A 25674-nucleotide genomic window follows, 5' to 3' on the forward strand; every position below is an offset into this window, starting at 1 on the left:
CTGTGTTTTCTTGTCTTGCATGACTTTACTTTTCTTTACTCCCTTCTTGGCTTGTAAAATTCTTTCATTTTTTCCCTGTCCACTCCATTCAAGCTTTATAATCCGTGTATCATTCATATATTAGTTTTTCAATATAAAACCAAAAATAAGAAAACAAAAAAATAACAGTTTTCTTCATTATTTGTCTCCAATGAATAATGGAAAAAAACAGATAATGACTTTCCCGTTTACGTGACTTAAACTGCGATGCTGGACTGAACCAGGACTAAACCGTTTTCAGTCCCAGTCTGGTCCCGGTCTGAGTCCCTGTCTCAATCACGGCCTGGTCCTGGTCTGGTCCCGGTCTGAGTCCCTGTCTCAATCACGGCCTGGTCCTGGTCTTAGTTCTGGTCCGGTCCCGGTCTTAGTCCCGGTTTCAGTCCTGGTCCTGGTCCCAGGCTTAGTCTTGGTCTGGTCCTGGTCTAAGTCCTTTCCATTATTCATTTAAACACAAAATCGAAAACTGAAAAATTTATTCATTATCTGTTTTTTCATTTTGGTTTTGGAAACAAATAATGAAGAAAATAGTTTTTTCATTTTCTTATTTTTGGTTTTATATTGAAAAACGAATGATACACAGTTTCTTTATTACTTTACTTTATTTTGTTTCTTCATGGTTTTCTATTTCTCATTTTTCCTGCTGTCATATTAAAGGAACTGTATGTAGCATTATACAACTGTTACAAGTAAAAGTTATATTTGATTTGGAAGTGTTTACCTCATAAATGGGGACACAGTTAGATCATGTTTAAGGAATTTAAAATCAAAATCATGTATTCAGTTCCTTCATCTTTCTTTCTTCTTTTAACCTCCCTTGTGTTGTACTATTTGTAGATTTGTAAAGCTTTTTCTTTTACTCTTATCTTTAGTCCACTCATGCCTTTTTTTTTTATAATTCTCATTTCAATTCATTTTTTTCTATCCACTTTATTCTAAATGTAGTGTTTTGTTTCTTCATAATTTCTTTTTCCTACTGAGTCTATAACTTTTCTTTTTCCATCTACAATATATTTTATCTGCTTTCTCTGTTCTTGAAACTTTTTTTTAAATTAAACTATTTCTATTACTAGCTTTTTAAAGCTTTATCTCCATTTTAATCTTGCATGCCTTCTAATTTCCTATTTAAATTAGATCTACTTGTGCATGCTTCATCTGTCAATTGTCTTACTGCTCTTGCATGGATGGCTTTTACTCTAACTGGGGATGTAAAGTAATTTTGACTGATAAGAAGCAACATTATATTTAAGTTTGAGTAGGTTAGACTTAAATAATTTTGCTTCTAATATTTTTACAACTATAGTTTGTTCACAATTATCTGAAACATTACACTTGTTTAATGCATTATCCTCACATCCCTGTCTATACTGTTTTTCCTACAACTTTTATAAGGTTTCTGGCTTATATACACTACTTATTCAGCAACAACCTTTAAATCATCTAAGTTAACCTTTATTTATTACCCATTATGTGACTAGAATAAATGTATTTAAAATCACCGTCAATAAAAGCAACGCTGGATACTCTTATATATAGTTGCATTTTTATTCATTTTCAAAAATTTTATATTTACATATTTACAAGCTGGCAGTTTTTCTGTGGAGGCCTAAGAAATGAACGGGAGAGGGGGTAAACCTTTAGGCGTTAGTGAGCTGCAACAAAAACCACAAAGCAAAAATGCGGAGGACGATACACAACTAGTGATGCGCCGCACATGGCAACAAAGTATGGGATGAGAAAGAGGGGGAAAGGGAAAGAGGACATGCAAAGGAAGCAAGAGGAAGAGGAGAGTTGGGAAAGAAAAAGCAAAATATATGTATAAATATAACTAGAGAGGGAGCGGTCGTAAGGAGGAGTTACAGACTGATGGAACTAAAGGAAGGATGAAGCACAGAAAACTGAAAAACACTTTGAGCATCAAGAAAATACTTTACAACTGTAACAAAAAACCTGGGAATCAACTTTTGAAACATGAGCCATCTGACAGCGTTTGTAAGGGTGGAGAGCCACAAGCCAACAACTGTTAAAACCATGACAAGAGCATTAGGGTCTGTGGAGGGGCAGACTTAGTCAAACTATAGAAACTTCACATGTTTTTCTGCTTATCCAGATACATATTTTAGCCACAATTACACTTTTGACTAAACCTAGCTTAAACATTAGATATGTTACTTTCACTAAAACAGATTAGCGTCCACGTACTAAAACAATGACAAAAAGACAATGTTTGAAAGCAAAAGTGTAGGACTCAAACAAAAGTGCATCTGAACAAACAGAAAAGATAATAAGTGGTGTCACACAATAATAAAAATCAGGATTAGCAACAGTAAATGTAACATTTCATTATAAAGCTTTCCTCGTATTAGTTTCTGTAGCACTGGGCTTGACTGGCTCACAGTTGGCTCTCTGCGGCAGTGTCTGGACCGCAGCTTTGGCTTTACCGCTCACAGCTCCACGGCTGCTGCAGCAGACGGAGCTCTGGTGACAGAGTGAGGAGGGTGAGGAGGGGGAAGGGTACAGGAGTGAGAGAAAACAGGGTCAGTCAGTTGTCAAATGTTACAGCTGACAGTAGGTCTTGTTACACAGGTTTCGACAGTGTCGCAATATTTTCATATCTACAGATGGACTAGTTCTGTAGTCTTTTCCAATGTAAAAGATAACATTTTGTGTCAGTTTAGTGAAAAAAAAAGTAATTTAAATTTACCCTTCCACAGCATATTTAACTGAGGTGCCAAGGTCTGAAACAAAACCCCAAAAACACCTGATCTACAAAACTGAATATCACAATTTACAAACTCGCCTTTACTCTAAATACTTCTGGCAAAAGATACAAAAACTTTTTACAAAGATTTGAATGAAGATCAAATAAAAATACTTTGTATCGTGGGTCAGATTTGTCACCCAATAGTTCCAAAATGGCTATATTATACAAACTTGGCCCAATTTCACTTACTGTGGAAAAACAAATCATGAGTTGGTATCTTAATTTCAGATACTGAAGATTTGAGAATAAAATTTTAGATCATAAGCACTGGCCAAAATCTAAAATGTATCAATTCACTGATTTATTTTCTAAAAGCCGATTTATGATCCTTTCCCTTTGACAGCTGTCAAAGTGCAAACGCTCCATCCCTCCTGGTGCAGTGGAGTCTTCATCTTACCAGAGAGTTGACCGAGCAGCTTGCTGCATACAAACCACGTGAGGATCCCGTCTTCAAACACGACCTGGGTCTTTAGGTTCGCCGTCGTCACTTTAAGCAAAGCTCTTTAACACGATTTGGTCGTGATTTCCACTGCTGGAGGAGTAACACCCCGATAATCAGCTGCAAAGGTGACTGCTGCATTCAGACCTGAGGGAGAGGTTATTCCAAGGCAAACTGCTTCAGTGAGGAGAGATCTTCTTCAACACTATTTGTCCATTCTTTAAAGCTCAGTCCTTTCATTTTTCCTGGTTCGAAGTAGAAATATTACGACATGGTATCAGCCTGAACATACAAACCATCCGATCTTCATCAGGTGAATAAAGCTTAAATATATCAATTATCTAACAGTCTTTGATTAGATTGTATTCCCTTTAGAGGCTTGGATCTTCACATGTTGAAGCTGTTGACTTGGGGAAGGAAAAACATAACAGAACACTGTTAGCTTGACATCTAATGGTGGTTAACTGAATCAGGACACTTGAGCTGCTCTCTCTGACATAGTCTGGGGATCTCCTATCACCTGAGTAGAAGTGGTTTCCTAAGTGACAATAACCGTAGTTTGTGGAAAAATGATAGATGTGTTGTGTTGACTTTGTATCAGCCTCGCCCTAACCCTAATGTGAGGACAGGACATTATGTACAAGTGGGGCAGGCTCGGGTGTCAGCTGGTCTACAGATCTGAAGTGCAGTGCATATAATACTAAGGGTCCATAGGGGTCACTAACACCCTGGCTCACGAGGCAGCTAGAATGGCTGTGCTAGCTTTGCAGTCTATCTTTTCGGGGTCATAGGCAGCGAAGGCAACACCAAGCCCAGTAAGGAACTCCATACAGGAGTCTAAAGAATCAAAGCCTAAAGTGGACTGAACATACTGCACAGGCAAATCAGGCCTAAACCTGCAAGAGAAAAACACAGAAATTTCAGTGGATAAATTTGAGATTTTTAACATTACTTCAGAGAACACAACTTACGTTTTGACTATGGCCCGAAGAGCGACCTTTCTTTCCCTCTCTACAAACTTGTCAATGAGGTATGAAGCCATGCGAGGAGCTTGGAGATAAAGTTTAAAGAAGCGCTGGTAGTTTCCTAAGGCCCAGGCGGCACGGAGGGACAGAGCATGTGCCACACACGCATCTGCCCTGAGCGCCGGAGTCAAGTAAACCAGCTCTGTCGTGAGGTCTGCCAACACAATGGGAGACGGTTATTCCATCTACAGGTTTAAAAAAGCCCATGAAGCTTTTCAATCAAATCAACCTACCCCCAGAATTTTTTGTGAATATATAGTATATCAATCTATATGCTGTAAACTCTCCAATGTTTTCAGAGGGATTATCCTTATACAAAGCCTTCAGCTGTGTCTGACACTGGTTGAACTCTTCATGGTCACCCTAAAAAACAAGGATGTAAATAAATCTATAAAATAAAACGTGAAAAGTCAAAACAAAAGAATGACTCACTTTTTCCAGAGCAATTCGAGCGTGACACTCGTACACTTCCACTGTGAAGTCAGTACGAACTCCTTGGACCTGAAAAAACAAACAAGGAAATTGTTTTTTAACAAAACAAGACAACTGGCTTACCATCTTTATGAAAACACTTCAAACTCACTGTAAGGTCCTGTCGAATAGACTTCATTTGTTCACACGCATAAGCGTAGTCTTGGTTGTTTTTCCAATTTGCTTTTACAGCCTCAAGAGACTTTCTTAGCACCTGGATCACACAGCAGGTTAGTGCCTGAGTAACAGTTATATAAAAACATCATTACACACATTTAAGATCAAACCTGAACGGGGCGCACAGTGGAGGGGTCCGGGGCACAGGTCAGTCTTAAATAGGGTTTAGTGATGTCCTGACATGTTCCCACAATAGGACAGTCTTCCCAGTTGAGCCCCTCCTGTGTCCCATCAGGCAGCTCGAGGGCGCTGATAGCGAGCACCAGAGGCTCAGACCGGAGCTGTTTGTGGAAACGTGCCGCTCGGCTCTGCTTTTTGGCCTCACGGTTTGGATCATGGAAATCAAGACCTGCATTTCCTCCTTTCCTTTTCTTAGGAACAGGGGAACTATCTTCCATGTTTCTGTTAAACATGTGAAAACATAACAGATTAGTTTTCAAAATATTAAGCATAATGCAAGTCTCAAGCATTTCCAAAAAACACTGAACCTTCTGCCTCTGTTGGCTTTGCCCCCTCGGCCCCGCCCGCGGTCTCTGCTGTTTCCACGACCACGTTTCTGTCCTCGCCTTGACAGCTGTGGCCGGAGGTCACTAGACAAGCTGCTATCCGATTGTGAGCCAGAGTCACTGTAAACATTAAGAACATGTTAAAAAAAACACAATGAACAGCAAAAATCGATGAAGGTATGATACTACTATTACAAAAAAGGATATTACCTTCTCCTGTGCCTCTGATTGCTGCGATCCCGATAACGGCCATGAGAGGGGGACGGTGAGCGAGAGGAGGACTGTGAAGAACTGGACGAAGGACTTCTCTGAGTGAAGATGTTTCTGTAGTTTCCTAATCTGTGTCCTCTTCCTCTGGAGGCAGCTCCTGTGCTTCCACCACGACCAACAGAGCTTTCTGACGACCGTTGGGTCTCCCAACGAGATTTGGGTTTGAGCCTACAATGAAAAAAGCTCTAGTCACTAACTTTTATTAACAACACCTGAGGGGTCACATTTCAATACAGGATACACTTACTCAGGCAAAGGCTCTCTGGTCCAGTCTATGGTATATGCAGAGCCATCCTTTAACCGGTCCTGTAATATCTCCTTCAACACTTTCTCAGTTCGATCTTTGTCTTCCTCTGACTCACAGGCAGTGAAGCATCGCTGCACATACTCCTTCATGGCCTGGGGCCAGTCCTGTGGTCTGCAGAAAAAACAAAACAGGTTCAATTAATTATAAAGCAATGTTTACTTAGACTGTAGTACACAGACTGAAATGTAGGGCGGCGACCTCTTACCGAGGTTGGGCAGCTCCAGGTGCTGCACTGGCAGCAGCAGGTGAAGGAGACGGGTTCACTCCTGAGGCCTGGTCCCCAGAGGAAAACGCCTGATTGGCTGAGGAGGATGGAACCTGATATGGTCTTTTGGGAAAATTGAATTTAAGAGCAGCAGTCCCTGGGGCTTCTGTAAAAAACATTGAAGTTGTTATATATACTAAAAACACATAATACATTTAAATTGAGAGGGAACAGCGAGTTACGTTTCATGCGGTGCCACAGTTGCTGTCCTTGCTTCTGATTTTTGGCCTTGTTGGCATCTCCTCTTCCAGCACCAGGGCCAAACTGACCCAGCTGCTGTTGTGGAGCACCAGAAGCCTGATACTTGTTCTGAGCTTGAAAGCCCTGCCCATAACCAGGCCTTCCCTGTGAATGATTGTATACCTGCATCTGGTTAGAGTCAGAGGGTTGATATGACATCGAGTTTGGTGGATTGTAGGCATTAGGGGAGGGGGGTGGGGGTACTGGGTGTTAGGTGGGGGAGGAATAGGTGGGGGAGGAGGGGGTTTTTCAGAGGGGCTTTGGGGTGGTTGGGGAGTGGACGGGGGAGGAGGCTGGGGCTGAGAAGAGAAATTGGCCGACTGGTCTTCAATACCAGGAACTGGAGGAGGCTGTAAACACAAATGGAAACATTAGATAAACTTTTAAATCAAGAGAAGGTTTTTTTTTTCTTGGTTGTGGAGTCATTATTCATTAATACCTGTCCATTTGTAACTGGAGATCCTGGAAAATGCCCTTGGGGTACATTGTATTGGTTTGGAGGATATGCGCCACCATACTAAAATAAATAAAGTTTATATAATCTAGTTTTAGGCCTAATGATTTGATCAATTTAATAATTTTACATATATATAGCATGCAAAAATAATTTGATAATCACAACATGACTTACTGGTGCCATAGGGTAGTAGTAATTGTAAGGGTATGTATATCCAGGATACTGCTGCTGATTTTGCTGGTACCACTGATAGTACTGCTGCTGCTGAAGAGCGTCAGCTGCTCCTTGCTGAAACTGAGTGGCCTGAAATGATCAAAAAAGCCACTGATTAATCTTATACTCCACGATAATCCTCTGAATTACAAGTATTACCGAGCAAATGCACTACTATTTTAATTAACATTTTAGTACAGTTTATCCTTTCAGGAGCTTATTACCCACATACCTCTGTTGTCACAGTGGCTTGTGTGGTCTTGGTCGCACTCTGACTTTTGTTAATGGAGGCTAAAGCTTGTCTTGCTTTCTCCCATTCTGGATTCTCATGAACTGGGCCTTCGGTGGTAGTACTGCCACCATAAGACCTGCACACACAAAATACAAAGTCTGAGATTGTAGACAGTTTCCACACAAAGTACTAACTACATAAACCAGTATGAATGAGGTTGGTGACGTAAATATCGGCCAAAAGGTCTCAACTCAACTAGGTTGACCAGACGTCCCTATTTACCCGGGACAGTCCCAATTTTGAGCCCTGTGTCCCCTGTACCAGCAGATTTATGCACAACCACTGATCTGTCCCAGCTTTAAACAAGAAATGTCCCGGTGTCTATTTCTGACCAATTTTGACAACTGTAAAGAGAGGCATATATTGCTATTTGTTTAAGTAAAATGCAGAAAAGTTGCTCAAAAACAACCGAAACACAAAGAAAATGTGACTATACTGACTCTCATGTTAGTCATGAATGGTCTCCGTGTAACAATTTTCCTTAATTACGCACTCGCACTACAATTTTATTACCAACCACGAAAAAACCGGGGATGTCCCAGTTTTGTTTTTATTTTGAACTTCTGGTCATCCTAATCTTAATTTATAGTTGAGGATTAAATTCATTTGCCTTATTATCTGACATTACAGTAAAAACGCAACAGGAACAGCCCTTGTCTTAAAAAATCAACGTATCAGGAAAAGGATTTTGCAGGTAGTGACCTAAAAGGCTAATCCACAGAAACAAAGTTAATTGGGGCATTTCCATCACCGGAAGACCAAAGTGTGTTTAAATGCACACAATTTCCGTGGCTTATATTGGGTTTTCTACAAGGGAAGAGACATACCAGTTTGTTGAGGGTGCTGTTTGTGTCGTGTTGGCCGCCATTTCAACACAAGTTAGCATCGAGCTAACACCACGGCTATTTTTGGGCTACTTAGCAACGTTAGCTTCAGCGCTCTACAGAAGCGCCCTCGGACAAAAACGAGACAAGTTGAACAACAAAGCTGAATCCACACGCTTATATGTTAGTTAACGCTTCTAATGATATTTCCCTACGGTATATACGAAAAGTTAAACATTTCTAAGCGGATTTCTTGTCGGTAATTTTCGGTTGAGTGTCAGCTCCGTCTGACCGTGATGATACAAAATGGTAGATAAGGAAACCAGCGGAGCAAGTGTCAGTTGTGCCCTGAGTATGATCTGTCAGGCATTTTTCTTTACGCCCCATATACACCGCCTATTCAGCTGGTCACTGGTTCAACCTGAAAGACAAGAAAAAGGGGTAAATTGACCCAAGTTTTGGAAAAGTGAAGTAAACAAAGTTGATATATGACACCCAGCATGGTATTATAATCAAATCAATGTAGGCTATGTTGTGTTGATTTCTGTTATATCTATCGTATATATATAAAAAATCATGGAGCACCTGCAGTTTGCATCATTCAAGGCCACTGAACAGAACATTTTGCACTTTAAATGTAGCCAGCATTTAGTATGAAATGAGCACAATAAGATTACTATTCACAGTTGCCAGCTATTTGTAATCACTCAACCTTTGTACACACTAATATCAATCATTGTACAGGTATTGGCTTGTCAGGCAAACAGATATCACACTGAAAGGTAATTCAGTAGTAGCTATGTAGCAAGCCTGAATTACTTACAACTATTAATTAATAGCAAATAATTCAGGTAATTTAATCGAACAGATGCAATTAAAAGTCAAAACTTTTAATTCAAAACTAGCCTGCCAAATCATGGAGAAAATATGGCCAAGAAATTTGTCAGTCAGACTTGGGAATGTATTATGGTATTTCCTTGGAGTAGTAGTAGGAAGTGTTTGGGGAGAGGGCACGTAGCCTAAAAGTTCAGTGTAAGTGCGAGAATATTTTGTCCAGTTTGTAGAGGAACATTTAAGTAAGCTACATCAGCTGACATCATCCTTGGAAGGAGGTCCAGCTGTGCAGGATGTCCTTCTGGGGTCCAGGATATGCACAGTGACTCATGGGTGAACAGAAGTCTTTGACAGACAAATCAAATGAGTTTTTAAAAAATAGAACCTTCAAACTAAAAGGGGGGAAAAGATCTAAGAAGAATTTGCTGATGAAGTGGAGACATTCCTACATTTACAATCTGTGACCCCAAAGTTTTTCTGTTAATAAAGATATGTTGTCTGCTTGGTCCTATTTAAGATATTTATATAGTATTTTGATCTTCCTATTTGTTTTTAATTAACATATAAACCGAAAAAAAAAAAAACTTATGAAGAAAGCCAGCGCAACAGATCGTACAAATCAAGCAAAGACCAAACGGATGAATGCTACTAAAAAGTGCTTTTTGACCCTTATTTTTGGCCCTCGCCCTCGCCCCTAATTGTTCTTCGTCGGTTTCTTATTTTTTTCTTTTTCCCCACATTGAATCGCATTTTTGACCCCCTGAACATGGACGGAAAATCCCCAAACCGGGATCCAGATCGATCGGCCCGGCGAAAAATTTGATAAAATGGGCATCGCAACAATGACCCAAGTGACCCGACTCAACAGCGCCGCCTACAATTGGACCCCTATGGGAGTGGGGACAGGCAAAGTTTGTCGCAGGGAAACGAAATTCGGAACAGTGATAGAGAACAATGAGACAAGCCAAAAGATGAATTGGAGCATGACCCTATGACGAACAGGAAGTCGGCCATATTGGATCAAACATTCGGCGCCATTTTGACTTGGGTGTCTACAAAAAGATTCAAGTCCCCGGGGTTTGGTCCAAATGAGCTCAGATTTGACATGTCACATCTACAGACATAAACTCACAGAAGTTGCCAATTTTTTTTGGAATACTCCTTACGGTTCACCCGTAGCATGCCGGCGAAAAACGCCTTCATTTCCTGTTTTTTCGGTGACCTGTCACGGCCACAGGCATTGTCCTAGAGAACTCAAATTCAAATCACAATTGTGTGATCTAGCCTTGAATGTAATGAAATATGACATTTAATAAAAGTGAACTCTATAGCGCCCCCTAGCATAGACATGAAACGTCAACATTATCGGATTTGGACCAAAGTCGGGGATTAAATTCTATGCATGATTACAAGCAAAAAAGTTTATTACGGATATGATGCATTTTCCACCATTGGCCAGCAGGGGCGCAAAGACTCCCCCAAAAAATTGTTAAAAAATTATTACACCCACAGACTTAGTCCCATCATGCTGAAATTTGAATCACTAATGCCTGATTTCTACCTGATTATAATACACTATAAAACATATGAACTGTGAACTCTATAGCGCCCCCTAGCATAGACATGAAACGTCAACATTATCGGATTTGGACCAAATTTGGAAATTAAATTCTATGCATGATGACAAGCAAAAAAGTCTATTACGGACATGATGCATTTTCCACCACTGGCCAGCAGGGGCGCAAAGACTCCCCCAAAAAATAGTTAAAAAATGATTCCACCCACAGGCTTAGTCCGATTGTGCTGAAATTTGAATCACTAATGCGTCATTGTCGACCTGGGCGAATGTCGGGAAGAGAGGGTGGCGTGCCGGGGCGGTCGCGAGTCCCCGGAGGTTGCGTGGGGGGGCGGTGCGCGCCGGGGCGAGGGCCACCATCGCCGCTCATTGTGCTCATCTTTTTTGGCAATTTGCTTTCGAAGACCACAGTTCTTTGGTTTAAGGTCAAGGGTATATTTCCTCCGTTATTTCTGGCCATTTTTGTTTTATAATTGAGTTGTTTTGTAAGTGTTGCTGTACTTACTGTTACGTAGATAAAAAGTGCGACCTACTCTGTGAAATCTACTCTGTAAAGTCTCCTCTGTGAAGTCTACTGTTTGAAATCTTTGTACGATTTGCTCTGTCAAGCTCAGCTAAATGTGCCTTTTCCGTTAAGCGATATGTGATTTTCGATTTGTGATTTGCGATTTGCCTACTCTTATAATCTCCCCGAGGCCAAACAAAGCTTTGAGTTAAAGCCCACAAAGCTTTGAAGTTTAGCTTTGAGTTCCGGAGTTGCCATGGTAACAAGGCTTTATGGAATTTTACATGTATGATGTCATTGGCGCCGTGAACCTGATGGAACTGGGAGGTTTTCAGGTTCTAGAATGTGATGATGTCATACTCCCAGACGGGGCAAGAGCCACGTTTCCCTGTTGACTGAGGCCGAGTGTTGTTAAGAAGTCACTGATATGAGACAAACCTCGATACAGTGCGCTTTCGATTCGATACGGTTCAGTAAAAAATAAAGGCTAAATCATGGAAAATCTTTGTTAAACCACTTCTTGTGCAAAGTTCATATGAAACACAAACATTTTAATCCTCAAAACAGCGAAAATGTCAAACGAGTTTCCTTCCACTAAACAAACAACGAAACTGTAGCTGTAACAAAATCATTTAGTAAAATAAACCAAAAATACTCTTGGTGATATATCGATAGAGCAGCCCACAATATCGATACTGTGTCATCACATTAAACGATATATCGATATTTCAATATTTTTGCACACCCCTACTCTTTATCACACGAAGACCACAGTTCTTTAGTTTAAGGTCATGGTTTAAGGTCAAGGGTATATTTCCTCTGTTATTTCTGGCCATTTTTGTTTTATAATTGAGTTGTTTTGTAAGTGTTGCTGTACTTACTGTTACGCAGATAAAAAGTGCGACCTACTCTGTGAAATCTACTCTGTAAAGTCTCCTCTGTGAAGTCTACTGTTTGAAATCTTTGTACGATTTGCTCTGTCAAGCTCAGCTAAATGTGCCTTTTCCGTTAAGCGATATGTGATTTTCGATTTGTGATTTGCGATTTGCCTACTCTTATAATCTCCCCGAGGCCAAACAAAGCTTTGAGTTAAAGCCCACAAAGCTTTGAAGTTTAGCTTTGAGTTCCGGAGTTGCCATGGTAACAAGGCTTTATGGAATTTTACATGTATGATGTCATCGGCGCCGTGAACCTGATGGAACTGGGAGGTTTTCAGGTTCTAGAATGTGATGATGTCATACTCCCAGACGGGGCAAGAGCCACGTTTCCCTGTTGACTGAGGCCGAGTGTTGTTAAGAAGTCACTGATATGAGACAAACCTCGATACAGTGCGCTTTCGATTCGATACGGTTCAGTAAAAAATAAAGGCTAAATCATGGAAAATCTTTGTTAAACCACTTCTTGTGCAAAGTTCATATGAAACACAAACATTTTAATCCTCAAAACAGCGAAAATGTCAAACGAGTTTCCTTCCACTAAACAAACAACGAAACTGTAGCTGTAACAAAATCATTTAGTAAAATAAACCAAAAATACTCTTGGTGATATATCGATAGAGCAGCCCACAATATTGATACTGTGTCATCACATTAAACGATATATCGATATTTCAATATTTTTGCACACCCCTCTACTCTTTATCACACTGTACTTTGCCACGAAATATCCAAAAGGTAAACGCACAAATGTTAAACCTGGTATTGAAATGATTAAAAAACTCACTGTTAGAACACAATGGCCACGTTCACATGATGTTTTTTAATTGTTCTGGATTAAATTGTTTGGACTTAAAATATTTTCCTTGGAGTTTACATGGAAATAATAATTCTGAATATCTGGGTTTCACGTGACATTACAGGGCGACGTTTGTCTACACGCAAAATCAGATGGAGGGCAAGAAGTGACCCGACTGGAGGGAAATGCCGATGTGTTGTGCAGTTTACGGCTGTGCCAATTGTTCTAACCGAGAGAAGGAAAAGCGATTTTTTTAGAGTACCGAAGATAGTCGTCCACAAAGGTCAGAAATGGGAAAAGCTGACAGAACAACGCCATAAAAAGTGGATTACAAACTAGAGCCCGACCGATATGGATTTAGCTGTGGCTGATATGAAACCGATATAATGGGAGTTGGCGCTGCCGATAGCCGATATAATCACCGATATATTTAGTGATGTAAAAATTCACTGTAAATGTTGAATTGTTTAAAAAACTTAGGTTTGGCTCTGGTGGATTTTAAATTGGGTTTATTTAGGCAACATTTATTGTTATTCTGCCTCTTTACATCATATTTACAGACAGTAGGTTGGCTTAATGGCATTTTTGCATCACATTCTAGACACTAGTGATGGGTATTCCAGTTCTTTTTAGAGAACCGGCTCTTTTGGCTCGGCTCACTAAAAGCTGCAGGTTCTTTTGGCTCCCAAGTGGCTCTTCAGATTGTTTTGTTGCAAGCAGGACTGAATCAGGACTGAACCAGGTCTAAACCAGGACTGAAAAAGGACTAAACCGGGACTTATTTATTTTATGCTAAACTACAGTCAAATATGCTCGTTTTTTTAATTTTTATTTTCTTTAATCCTACGTACACGCAAATTTCTCAAAGTTTCGTTTTTTAGCCGCTGCCGCTGTCAAACCACGAATCACGCGGCGTGAAGAGAAAAAAAAGTGAGAGAAAGAGAAAACACGGCTCCCAATAAGGATCAGGCTCCCGTCGTTCCCTTTAGAGAGCCGGTTCTAAGAGTCATTTCGTTCGCGACGGACCCATAACTAGTAAAGAAAGTAGCGCTATTAGCCTTTAGCTGTAAATACGTGCGCGCCGCGGTAATTAATTATATGCGCAAATGTCATAATTCACACGTCTGTTCACAGCTCATTTACATATCAGTGCAGGTCCAGTAGCAAATATACGGCCAATATAGTCACTTTAGAACAGACCAATAGAAAACAGTCTGTTTATGTGCGGGAGCTACAGCAGCTAACCCATAACAAATGACAAAAACTAGCTTCAGAGTCGACATATTTCCAACACTCACCGCTCATACAGGCTCCTCCTCACATCACAATTCTACACTAATAAATGTCCTTTTAATCCAGACTCAAACCGATTGTCCGTAAAAAGAATATAATCTCAGTGTTTGGATCTGTGTCTGCAGGTCTAAACAAACACATGTGAGTGACGACTCTGTGGTGTGTTCAGGGACAGTACAGACACACACAGACAAATGACTCCGTAGATAAATACTGATGTGGAGCCACATATTAGGACATTTATCTGTCTGTAAATTGAATTAAATGAACAGAATGTAGAGAGTCTAAGCTTATAACGAGGTATAACATGCCCATGTGAAATATCGGCCCCTATCAGCAAGGCCGATAACCGATATGCCTAAAGTTGTCCATATTAGCCGATAATATCGGCCAACCGATATATCGGTCGGGCTCTATTACAAACCTACGTTTGCGGTCGGGAGGAGCAGAATCCGCAAATGCTCGTGTCTGCAGTGAACACTTCGTCAAAGGTTTGTTACAAAGCTAAATTGTTGTTTGTGGTTTACCTAAACATAAATGAATCATTAACGACTAACGATGTTTGTTGACATTAAAAAGTTCGGATAGATCGGTTACTGCCGATACACTGGGGTCCGGTCAAGCGGTAACGGAGGGAAACGGGTAGATTTTTGACATTCAAATAGTTCTCATTCAGAAACTAGAGGGACTATTGAAGTAAGTAAAGTATCAGAATGTAGGAAAGAGTTAACACTCCAACAGGGTAAAGTTAAACGTGTGATATTCTTTCAAGTTGTTGACAAAAAATTTAAAAACTCTTGTCGGTAACGGAGGGAATGGTCCAAATGAGCTCAGATTTGACATGTCACATCTACAGACAGCTTCACTCAAATCTTCCATGTTTTTGGGATACTCCTTACGGTTCGCCCGTAGCACGCCGGCGAATAACGCCTTCATTTCCTGTTTTTTCGGTGACCTGTCACGGCCACAGGCATTGTCCTAGAGAACTCAAATTCAAATCACAATTGTGTGATCCAGGCCTGAATGTAATGAAATATGAAATCTAATAAAAGTGAACTCTATAGCGCCCCCTAGCATAGACATGAAACGTCAACATTATCGGATTTGGACCAAATTCGGAAATTAAATTCTATGCATGATGACAAGCAAAAAAGTCTATTACGGACAAACTGCATTTTCCACTACTGGCCAGCAGGGGCGCAAAGACTCCCCCAAAAAATTGTTAAAAAATGATTGCACCCACAGGGTTAGTGCGATCGTGCTGAAATTTGAATCACTAATGCATGATCACGGCCTGAATATAATACAATATAAAACATATGAAAAGTCAACTCTATAGCGCCCCCTACCATAGACATGAAACGTAAACATTATCAGATTAGCACCAAATTTGGAAATACAATTCTACACATGAATACAAGCAAAAAAGTCCATTATGGATATGATGCATTTTCCACCACTGGCCAGCAGGGGCGCAAAGACTCCCCCCAAAAATAGTTAAAAAATGATTACATGCCCATGTTTAATCGGATCGTGCTGAAATTTGAATCACTAATGTGTGATCTCAGCCTGAATATAAAACAGTATAAAACATATTAAAAGTGAACACTATAGCGCCCCCTACCATAGACATGAAATGTCAACATTATCGGACTTGGACCAAAGTCGGGGAATAAATTCTTTGCATGATTATAAGCAAAAATGTCTATTACAGTCATGGTGTATTTTTCACGGTTGGCCAGCAGGGGCACAGAGAATCCCCCAAAAAATATTGTAAAAATTATTATATGCACATGTTTTGTCCGATTGTGATGACATTTCTATCAGTTATACACTGCATGACCCTTATTCCATTGATATGTCAAATACAGTTATCAGGGATACAGCGCCACCTATATGAATGCACACAATTTATTATTGTGTGACATAAAATTAGTTTTACATTCATTTGTAAAACTTTGCCAAAACATTCACTGACGTACTCCTCCGCGGCTTTAATTTTTACCTTTGTATTTAAATCACATGAAGAGATGACGTAATTAGAAATGCCTGAATGTTTAGTATGTTCACAATGTTTCCTGGCAGATTACATCATCACACAAATATGTCAAGATTCTGTGACACGTGCATGCGAAGAATGACTTATGCTCATGCCAAAAATACTTCCAGGAGTTCAGGTATAATGTTACAGTGTCTCTGATTAAAGAAAGAAAGACATGTGCTGAAAGAATACACAGCCAAATAAGGATGGTCTCTTATTGAAGACACCCTAAACATGCACAAGTTGTGGCTAAAATGGCTCACACACGCACACAAAAAATCTCAGTAATTCATTCACCGCCCTAATTAGATGTGTTACAGTTCTGAGGGCAGTGGAATTACATGTTGTGAAGTAAATATGTGTTTTACTGTTTGCAGATCTCGGTGAAAACAGGATAGGAGGGTGAGAAGTTTAATATAAACTCAAGAGATGTGTTTTGACTCAAATTCACAGAAATACAAGCACAAAATAGCTCATATGGTGTTTATTATAATGTTTTTAGGCTTATGAGGACATCTTTATCTTGTATCCTGAGATTTGCGAGTAAAAGCTGGACTTAATATGGCACTTCAGGGATTTCAGTTTACTGCTATAGGAACTGAGCATAATTGCAAAGCCTAAAAAAATAACAACAAGCTCAACATCCCTAGAGATCAAAACTACAAAAGTCTACTCCTACTTAAAGATGCAGTATGTAACTTTCTGGTGGTGGGACATCTCTTATATGATTTAATGGAAATAGATGTAGATTGTAACAATAAATAGAGATAGATACAAGTATGTTTTATGCCTGTGGACGATTATAGCCAAAGGAACAACACTTAGAGACAAGCAGAAGCACACATTTGAAAAAAATGTCATAAAAAATTGTGACATTTAGTCTTTAACACACACTGATGGCTTTAACTTTTGGACAAAATGAAATGTTCCTGGCTATGAAGTGGCCTATGAAGTTTTCTTTTCACAGGCAAAGATTGAGAACATACCAGAAGAACTTTGATCCTACAACTCTCCCCAATAACTGCGCGTCACTTCCTCGGTCCGAGCCCATCCCTTTGGAAAAAAAAAAACGCGAAAGAAAATTCACACAAGCAACAGCGAGGAAGGAGCGCAGCAAAGGCGAGCGGGAAGCAAGCGACATTAAAAAGTCAGATGAAAAAGTCGGATATCGCAAAGGAGGCTAAGATAATCCCACCTAACAAATACTGAAGTAAGTTTTTATATTGATTGATTGTTCTGGCAATTGGTTCAGGTGAATGAAACGACTTCACGAGCTGTTGCACTGTTATAACTCCAAATAAGCGCGTGTCTGGTTATAGGCTACTCTTCATTTATAGTCTGTTATATAGCCTAGTTACATTTGTTTGTTTCCTTTTAAAGTAGCCTACTATTAAATACCTTGAAGTTTTAGTAGGCCTACATAGTACACATACCCCTTTATTTAACCATGTAACTTACTGTGAAATTGGGTGCTCTCCAGCCCTACAGGTCAACAGATGCAAGCCATATGGTAGAGATGTTTTGATGCTGTTAATGAACTAGGTTTCTAAATCAGATGGGTAATAGATTGAGCTATGTCCTACTTTATAAATAATACAGTTTTTCTAATTAGAACTTATAGATTTAGGCTGTCTAGCTTGGTCTTCTTATCTTATTATTTTGTCATTTAAAACAAAAATGTAGCCTTTGGGGTACTGGAGGATTTGATTTCATTTCTGAGAGAAAGTTGCTGTGTTTTTGTCTCCCCACACCCCTGAGGCCAGAGAAAAGTATGTGCTAACGTTGCATGAGTCTCTTACATGTGCAAGTCCCAGCATGGTCCTTCAGTATGTTACAGTGCCAAAAAGCACACTGGTTTCCCACATTATTGCTCAATACAAACGTAAGCCTTGGTGATGTGTATTGTTGTCACATGTATCAAGTTGCAGTTAATACAAATGACTCTGGGAGGTTCACATACACACAACAATGATAGAAAGTGCTGTACTTATTTGTTTTGATATATTATTCATAAGAAAATAGAGAGAGGCTGTTGGTACAGATTGGCTGCCACTTTTCTGTCATTCAGACCCAGGGCAACTGTAGATAAGGAAGTAGTGTAGAAATAGTGTGGGGACAGAATGAAATTGCACACGCTTTGACTATTTTGAATAACAAAACATCCTAGGTGTCATAAAAATAGGTAGGCTAAAATAAGTAGTATGTATGACTGAAAGGATTTATTCTGCACTCTTCTCTTTTCTCTTTAATGTTAATTTTGTGATGATTATTTATGTTGATTTGGTTGTCTTGATTGTCTTGACATCTCTCCTGTTCTGTAAAGCTCTTTGAGTTACTCTAACTGTATAGCACAATTCGTACACAAACGTGCCTTGCCTATTTTCAGACTCCTATTTATAGGTGATGTCACCATTGAATTGTTAATTTCTATGGTAACAGTGCTGATTTTTCATCACCCCAAAGCCATTTTAACTGGCATTTCTACCTCTATCGTAAACTAGGAAAACCGATGTAGTCATACTGCTGGCGATATGACAAAAAATGTGTCACACTTTCGTTCCTCCTTTTTGTTGTTTTTACAAAGTTGAGTTTTATACAAATAGGCTTCAATATTAATTTCCTGAACATAAACTCATGATAAAACAGATGTCAAAGTTCTTCATCAAAAGTCTGAAGTCTGCTACAAACCACATTTTTTACTATTGGCTGTAGACCTCATGATTAAAAACACCAATCTGATCACTGATAATTAGAGATCACTGAATCCCCATCTTGATTAAAATCCAATATCAGGGATGCAATATTAATTGCAAACAAATCGAAATGGCTTGTTTGCTGCAGGTGTTCCAATCAATGGGAGCAGGTAGTGGTTGCTCTTGGAAAAAGGATTAAAACTTTAAACACAATGGAATCAAGGCACTCCAAACAAGTAAAATTATACTTAATATAGCAAATAAAGGCCTTTTCACTATATTTTTACTTCTTTGGAGTGCCTAGATTCCATTGTGTTTAAAAATCGAAATGGCAATTTGAAGGGACACAATTAGCAAAGGCTGCAATTTTTGAAGTACAATATTTTCATTATCAGACAACAAACAATCCTCCTTATTCTACATAAAATATGGCTTCTTGTATTAGTTTGTCAGTTCACCTTGCAGTCCTCAGTCTAGATGCATTTATGTGAACTTTAAACAGAATCCTATTATTAAAAACTTAAGTATAAAATCACAATGAAAAATCACAACTGGATTATTTTCCCCAAATCGTTCAGCGCTGTTATTTATGTATGTACTATGTGTATATACAAATTTTAATCTTCTCTTCTCCTTTTCACAGCAATGCCACTTCACAAGTCATCTCGAGCCCCGCGGCTGGACCCAACCATGATCTCAGCTCCTCTTGGGGACTTTCGCCACACAATGCACATCGGGAGGGGCGGGGACACTTTTGGCGACACGTCTTTCCTATCCACCATCGGCCCCAATCCAAGAGCATCTGAAACGAGTAGCTCAGAAATATCCTCTCCACCTCCAACTATTGAACCTGCAGTGCAAGTCGACCACGTGGATACGAATGAGACCTTGCATTCAGAGTCAGTGTCATCATTCACATTAGATCTAGACTTGGATCTTGGTCCGTCTATGCTGGGAGATGTTTTGGGGGTGATGGACAGTTTGGGATTGGACGAAGATGTGTTTAGTCCCACAAGTAGTGTCTCGCCAGTGGAAATAAACCAGCCAAATGGTGCCATGGAGACGTCTGTGGATTTGAGAAATGAGCTAAATGGAAAATCGCTGGATGAGAATGGAGTGGAGGGAGACAGCAGAATACCAGATGGGAATAGTTTCAGGGCAAAAGCTTTACGACCCAAAGTTAGATTTAGTGACAAACGCGAGGAGATCATTCGACAGGCATCCGAAGAAGAGGAGGGACAGGGATTTGATTTTCAAGATCAAGATGAGATGGTGTGCCTTAGTCCCACGAAGGGAGACAGCGAGATGGAGAGGGGGGTCATCATGGGAACAACAGAGGTAGAACTACCCCCCAGTCCGGCTTCGTCACACAGCTCGGAGTATGAGGGGGTCACTGCATTGGACAGGAGGAAGGTGGACATTTGCCATTCAGAAACTGACTCAGAGGAGGAAGAGGAGGTCGGAAAGGGCTACACTTTTGAAGATGAGTTTGATGATGAAATAGGCCTATAGAAGATAAAGACAGAAGAGATTTCACAATATTTTGCTGTTAAATAAGAGAGTACACTGCAAAAATATCTGGAAGAGTTAGAGGTAAATTGAATTCAAAATATCTTAAATTAAAGAGGTGCTATGCAAGTCTTTAGGTGGAGGGTTCAAAACCTTCTTTTCTACAAGGAGATGTTGTCTTGCCTGAAATGTTCCACAGAATAGCAAACAACGCAGCCTGACAAAAGTATTTTTACAATTAAAAAATCTGTAATGCAATAAAGTTTTGGACTGGTTTCAAGATATCTTTCGATAGATTTTGTAATTCCAAGTTATTTGTCCAAGACTTTACTCCACTGAGAGGTAATTATTTCTTAAAAGAATTTCCTGTAACAGTTGAGGAATACAATATGTAACTCAAGGAAATAGATTAATATGTGCGAATCAAAACAAGATTCTGAATTCAAGCTATTTATAACTCATGTAGTTTTATAGTGTACAACTTTCTTGAGATTGGAGGGCAGGTTTATTACGACGAACTGATGCAAGATGAACTGACTCAAATACTTAAGCTATTCAGTTTGAAGACAATGTTACTCAACTGGAAAAACAACATTTGTTTTTTTTGCCAGAGCCCCAAAACATTCATTACATTGTAACAGTGAAAGATTAGCACTTTTAAACACGTCATATTCTTGACATATCGCTCAGTGGACATCTTCTCAAGCCTTATTTTTAATTATGTATTTTTATCTTAAGTGCTCAAAGAATTTCTAATGTGCCTTAAAAATGAGCTCAAAGCTGTTAGCCTGTACTTTACCCAAATCTTAATGACTATCTATGTTTTGTATTATGTCTTTAATGTTTGTTTTACAACTGTTATCACTACAAATACATCAGGCAATTGATTATAATGACCAAATGTGAATTACAATATCACTTCAAAATTGGGAAATAAACTGAGACTGAACATGGACTAGAACAGGGAACTGGAGCAAAACAGGACCAAAGTCTACATCAAGACTAAACTTGAACTAAACTTGGACTAAACTGCCAATTGTACTTGGATTAACCAGGATTAAACCAGGACTAAACCAGGACCAAAACTGGACCATGTCAACATCAGGACTAAACTGGGATCTAACTAGAAGTGTGAACTCAAAACTTTGTGCCAGATTTGTTGATATAAACCACACAATTTTGGGTGTGTTCACATTTGCTCACTAACCACATTAACTGTGGGACTAAAAAAAAAGGATTAGAAGAACAGAACTCAACCAAATCTACATTAAGATTCAAACTAGCCTCAGACCAGGTGTGAACGGAGCCAAAGTTTTACTACAGCATCAATTATCTGGTTCTTCTTTAAAGCTAGAAAACCTAAGAGCAACTATTGATAGACACAAGAATGATTTCCTTTGTCAATGTAACATTTTCAAACAGATGTTGAAACTGTATTTATCTGGTTAAATGAATAACACTATACTTGGACATAGACATGCTGTTCATTTTTTCTTATTTTGGAATTAAATCTTTATTATATGTGTAAATATTTGTGTTGTGAATGAAACATTTCCTTACTGGCCTGATTCTTTCAACTCTGAACAGTCTTCTGCTGAAAAACACATTGTCAACATGCATCTCAATTAATTTAAAAGACTTAAATGTGACAAAAACCACATTCACAAAGTAGGATGTATTTTATGTATTGGGTTATCTGTACTGTACATATTAGCAGTAGAAAACTAATTAAACTGAAAGGACAATACAGACAAACTGCTGAATAGTGAAGAAATGTCATCAATATTTATCTTCTTAGAAGAGGTGAGTATCGTTTACTCTAGAAGATTAACTATATACTAATTCTACTTATGTAACATTTCGTTACCAAGTACAGAGTCACCATTTCAGAAACCAACCAAAAACTAAGTAGGCTAGATAATGATTTATGAAACAAGCATACAAGGTGATATTACTGCACCTTTTTCCCCCTTCAAAAGAGAACTTGAAGAAAACATTACAGACATACACTCACATTTCTGTAGGATTTGAAAATTATATAACCATTCCTTGCATAATTCAAAAATAGACCATTGTTTTTTGTCAGTATTTGTCAGTTTGTGGTGCATTCAGTCACTGTGTACTCACAGATACTGTCGAGTACTGCGGAGTACCAAGTCACCATTATTTCTGTCACATTTATAACACTTACAAATAGGGAAATTTGAATAATATGACAATTTGATGGACTGGAAAAATACTGGTTATTGCCAAGAGAATGAACCAAAAAGTATTGATACATTTGGTTTTGTCCATTCCTGAGTACAGTCTTTATGTACTCAAGCGCTCTCCTCTACACAGATATCGTCCGGAACACGTTGAAGCCCGACAGTGCCGTGGAAACCAGAACACCTGGTAGTTGTGGATGCCAGTGAATTTCTTTGATCTCGGTCTGACCCTGGTGCAGGAACAGAAGCTGAGGGGGCAGGTCCTTCACCCCCTCGACTCGGGCACCCACGTCACATGACTCCACGGACAGATCCCATTGGCTGACAACATCATCAGCTCCAGCGGCGGCAAAAACACTGGAGTCTATGGGGCTCCACTCTACTGAAGTGATGGGGGCACTGTGCTGCTTAAAGTTGGCCACAGGATGTCCAGTCTGCAGTTAAAAAATCTATTGTTATTTCATGTTATCACAGTGGGCGTGACCCATAAATGTTACATAAGACACAGTACATTCATTAAAAAGCGTTTATCTGTTCTGTATACAATGTACATTGTTTTTTGGTATGTGCTTGCACGTGGTAGTGCACGAGGACATGTTCAAATGATAATGATACCAGGAAAACACCAATTTTTATCAATAATTAAGCAAATCTTCAACACAAAATAGTGCTTTTTGATCATATTATATACTATATGGTCTTCTGATATAGATCAAGAACAACCAGCCAAAGAAGGTCCAATACAAGATATTTCAAGATATTTTTTCAAATTAATATTTACTTTCAGTACAAGTTTAAGTATCAGTTTTCTTGACAACTTTACAATGTGGTGAGGTTGATTTTTAACCATATAAAAACTTTATTACATTATTGTACAATAAGGAAGTTACATAATCAAATTTGAATTTACATTAGAATTTTTTAGACAAAAAAGTATAACATGTTACTAATTTCTTATCTAATAATTATAATGGAATCAGTACCACCAATATATTAGTGTTACTAATAATATGTCTAAAAGGCCTAGAGCCTGTAGTTTGTTATGAGCAGACTTATAATGTTTAAAAGGAGGCAGCAGAGTGCAGCTGAAACTGTAAACATACTGTATGTCACGTGACATAGTTGTGACGTTTAAATCAGCTGAACTGTCACAGCAACATCACGTGACACTGCAGCAGAGTCCTGTCGAAACTGTCAAGGTATGACAAACAGGACTGTTCATAAGAAACTTTGCAGCTGATGTCATATTCCTGGGGATGTGATGCTAACTGAAGGCTTTGTTTTGTCTGAAGCTTTCTTAGACAAAACGTACAGTTTTGTTTTAACACAATCTGACTAAAAAGAGCAAATTTAGCTGGACCTACAACAGATGAGTTAATTTGTGAAAGTCCCTCTCAAATAACATTACAGTCACTAGCTAGCATTAGCAAATAGATTTTCAGTTAGTCACTCTGACCTTTTTGTTGAAAAAAAGAGTCACTGCAACGTATCAAAAGTAATTGGTCTAAAATTTGTTGGTCATGCAGATGTGTCGTTCACAGTATATTCCTCATTGTTTACTGTGACCTGGTTTGTACCTTAAATTGTCGCAGGTCCCAGACTTTGAGGACCCCGTCATCTCCTCCGGACAAGAGAAAAGGTTCACTCTTGTTCCAGCTGATCACATTAATGTCTGACGAGTGCGCTTCGTTGGCCGAGAGCATCGAATTTGGAGGAGCACGAATGTCCCAGATACGAATCGACTGGTCCACAGAACAAGATGCAAAAACCTGAAACAATTAAACAGAAACATAATAATCAATTTGGGCTGAACGATTTCGGAAAAATATCAAAATGTGAATTTGTGTTTAGATTTGCTTTTTTATGAAAGGATTCTGTGCAAGTTAACATTTTAAACATGTCCAGAACAAGTGATAAAAAGAAAAACTGACAAAAATCACATTTCAGAACATGTTTGTACAGGGTTAGCCATTTTTTTGCAGCATAAAGATAAAAATTCTTGTTGTTTGTGAAGGAAACTGAAAAATGTAAGTCTTTGCTTTGTCAATTGTGTCCATTCGAATTGCAATTTCTTGTGTTTATAACTCTAATGTCCTTTTGTTTCACTACAAAACAAGTTTATGATCCAAAATGTATGATGTAAGCAGACATATTTTTGTTATTAAACTGAAATGACTCTTTGCATGGGTTCAGCTGTGACCCAGGGCTAAAATCTGATAAAAGAAGGGCATCGACAAACACACCAGACAAACTATAGATCAGTTCACTTATACAAGGTGCCATGAGGACAAAAACACAATTAGATTGATTTGCATTCGCCTATGCATTACTGTATGTTGTCTACTGTCACTGGCAGTTTTGGGACTAGACCATGCAGGAGCCCAGATAACACAAATGTGCTCTAAGTGTCTAGACTTTTTGTTGATTTGATCGTCATTTTTGTCGCAGCAGTTGGCTCAAAATTAAACTCAATGTCTTGTAGATGTCTGCACTACACTTCCTGTCAAAGTGGCTTTCATCCCCAAACATTTGGCACTGTGAGGAAAAACAGCCAACAAATGCTCTTAAAGAATAAACTGAATGACATTTGATTTGATTTAATTAAAACTGTGTAAAACATTAATCAGAAAGCCGAGATCAATAAAACCAATTGTTTATGTACACAAAGGATACATTGAGCGAGGCTTATTGATTTGGCTATGTGCTGACATTTAAAGTTCATTATGCTAAAAGCTGAGGACATTTTGACCTGAGACAACCTGTAAAAAATTGCCTTCAGAGCTATAACTAACTTATGACATATTTGGCTTTACTTTACTTTTACGTACATACACCTGCATTTAAATCAATTACAGATGTTTTCATAGCAATGGAAAGACCTTAAGAAACCTACAATGTTACTAGGGCTGGGCAAAATGACAAAAATTTTATTACTACGGGTAAGGCTATGTGTTTAATTGAATTTTGATCACGATTTCGATTTGTGTGTCAAATGA

General features: G+C 39.0%; 3 protein-coding genes across 3 annotated transcripts; 1 reads left to right on the forward strand and 2 right to left on the reverse strand.

The window, feature by feature from the left end:
- Positions 1-1557: 1557 nt before the first annotated feature.
- On the reverse strand, positions 1558-8621 carry leng8 (leukocyte receptor cluster (LRC) member 8). Its single transcript, XM_055163707.1, is given in 16 exon segments — positions 1558-4135; positions 4211-4418; positions 4498-4627; positions 4697-4765; positions 4848-4949; positions 5023-5314; positions 5401-5538; positions 5629-5856; positions 5936-6106; positions 6201-6366; positions 6443-6697; positions 6700-6850; positions 6940-7017; positions 7132-7260; positions 7403-7538; positions 8290-8621. Coding segments are annotated over 16 exon segments (2475 nt in total). The 5' UTR covers positions 8349-8621; the 3' UTR covers positions 1558-3972.
- An 8718-nt stretch (positions 8622-17339) lies between these two features.
- cdc42ep5 (CDC42 effector protein (Rho GTPase binding) 5) lies at positions 17340-22000 on the forward strand. Its single transcript, XM_020927984.2, has 2 exons — positions 17340-17479; positions 19606-22000. The coding sequence occupies exon 2, from the start codon at positions 19608-19610 to the stop codon at positions 20472-20474; it is 867 nt and encodes a 288-aa protein (XP_020783643.1). The 5' UTR covers positions 17340-17479; positions 19606-19607; the 3' UTR covers positions 20475-22000.
- Positions 22001-22140: 140 nt separating this feature from the next.
- Positions 22141-24465, reverse strand: LOC129411882 (glutamate-rich WD repeat-containing protein 1-like). Its single transcript, XM_055164151.1, has 2 exons — positions 24256-24465; positions 22141-23112 (listed from the first exon to the last, which is right to left on the reverse strand). The coding sequence occupies exons 1-2, from the start codon at positions 24379-24381 to the stop codon at positions 22804-22806; spliced, it is 435 nt and encodes a 144-aa protein (XP_055020126.1). The 5' UTR covers positions 24382-24465; the 3' UTR covers positions 22141-22803.
- Between the last annotated feature and the right edge of the window lie 1209 nt (positions 24466-25674).

The sequence above is a fragment of the Boleophthalmus pectinirostris genome, unplaced genomic scaffold, assembly GCF_026225935.1.
Source record: "Boleophthalmus pectinirostris isolate CB_2022bp ecotype Guang Dong unplaced genomic scaffold, ASM2622593v1 HiC_scaffold_6, whole genome shotgun sequence".
Classification (NCBI taxonomy): Eukaryota; Metazoa; Chordata; class Actinopteri; order Gobiiformes; family Gobiidae; genus Boleophthalmus; species Boleophthalmus pectinirostris.

Bases quoted from the DNA above. Each gene is read 5' to 3' on its own strand.
- cdc42ep5 (XM_020927984.2), top strand. From the start codon at position 19,608: ATGCCACTTCACAAGTCATCTCGAGCCCCGCGGCTGGACCCAACCATG.
- LOC129411882 (XM_055164151.1), bottom strand. From the start codon at position 24,381: ATGCTCTCGGCCAACGAAGCGCACTCGTCAGACATTAATGTGATCAGC. The intron at 23,113-24,255 runs GTACAAACCAGG...TTTTAACTGCAG, and splicing joins GGGACCTGCGACAATTTAAG to ACTGGACATCCTGTGGCCAA.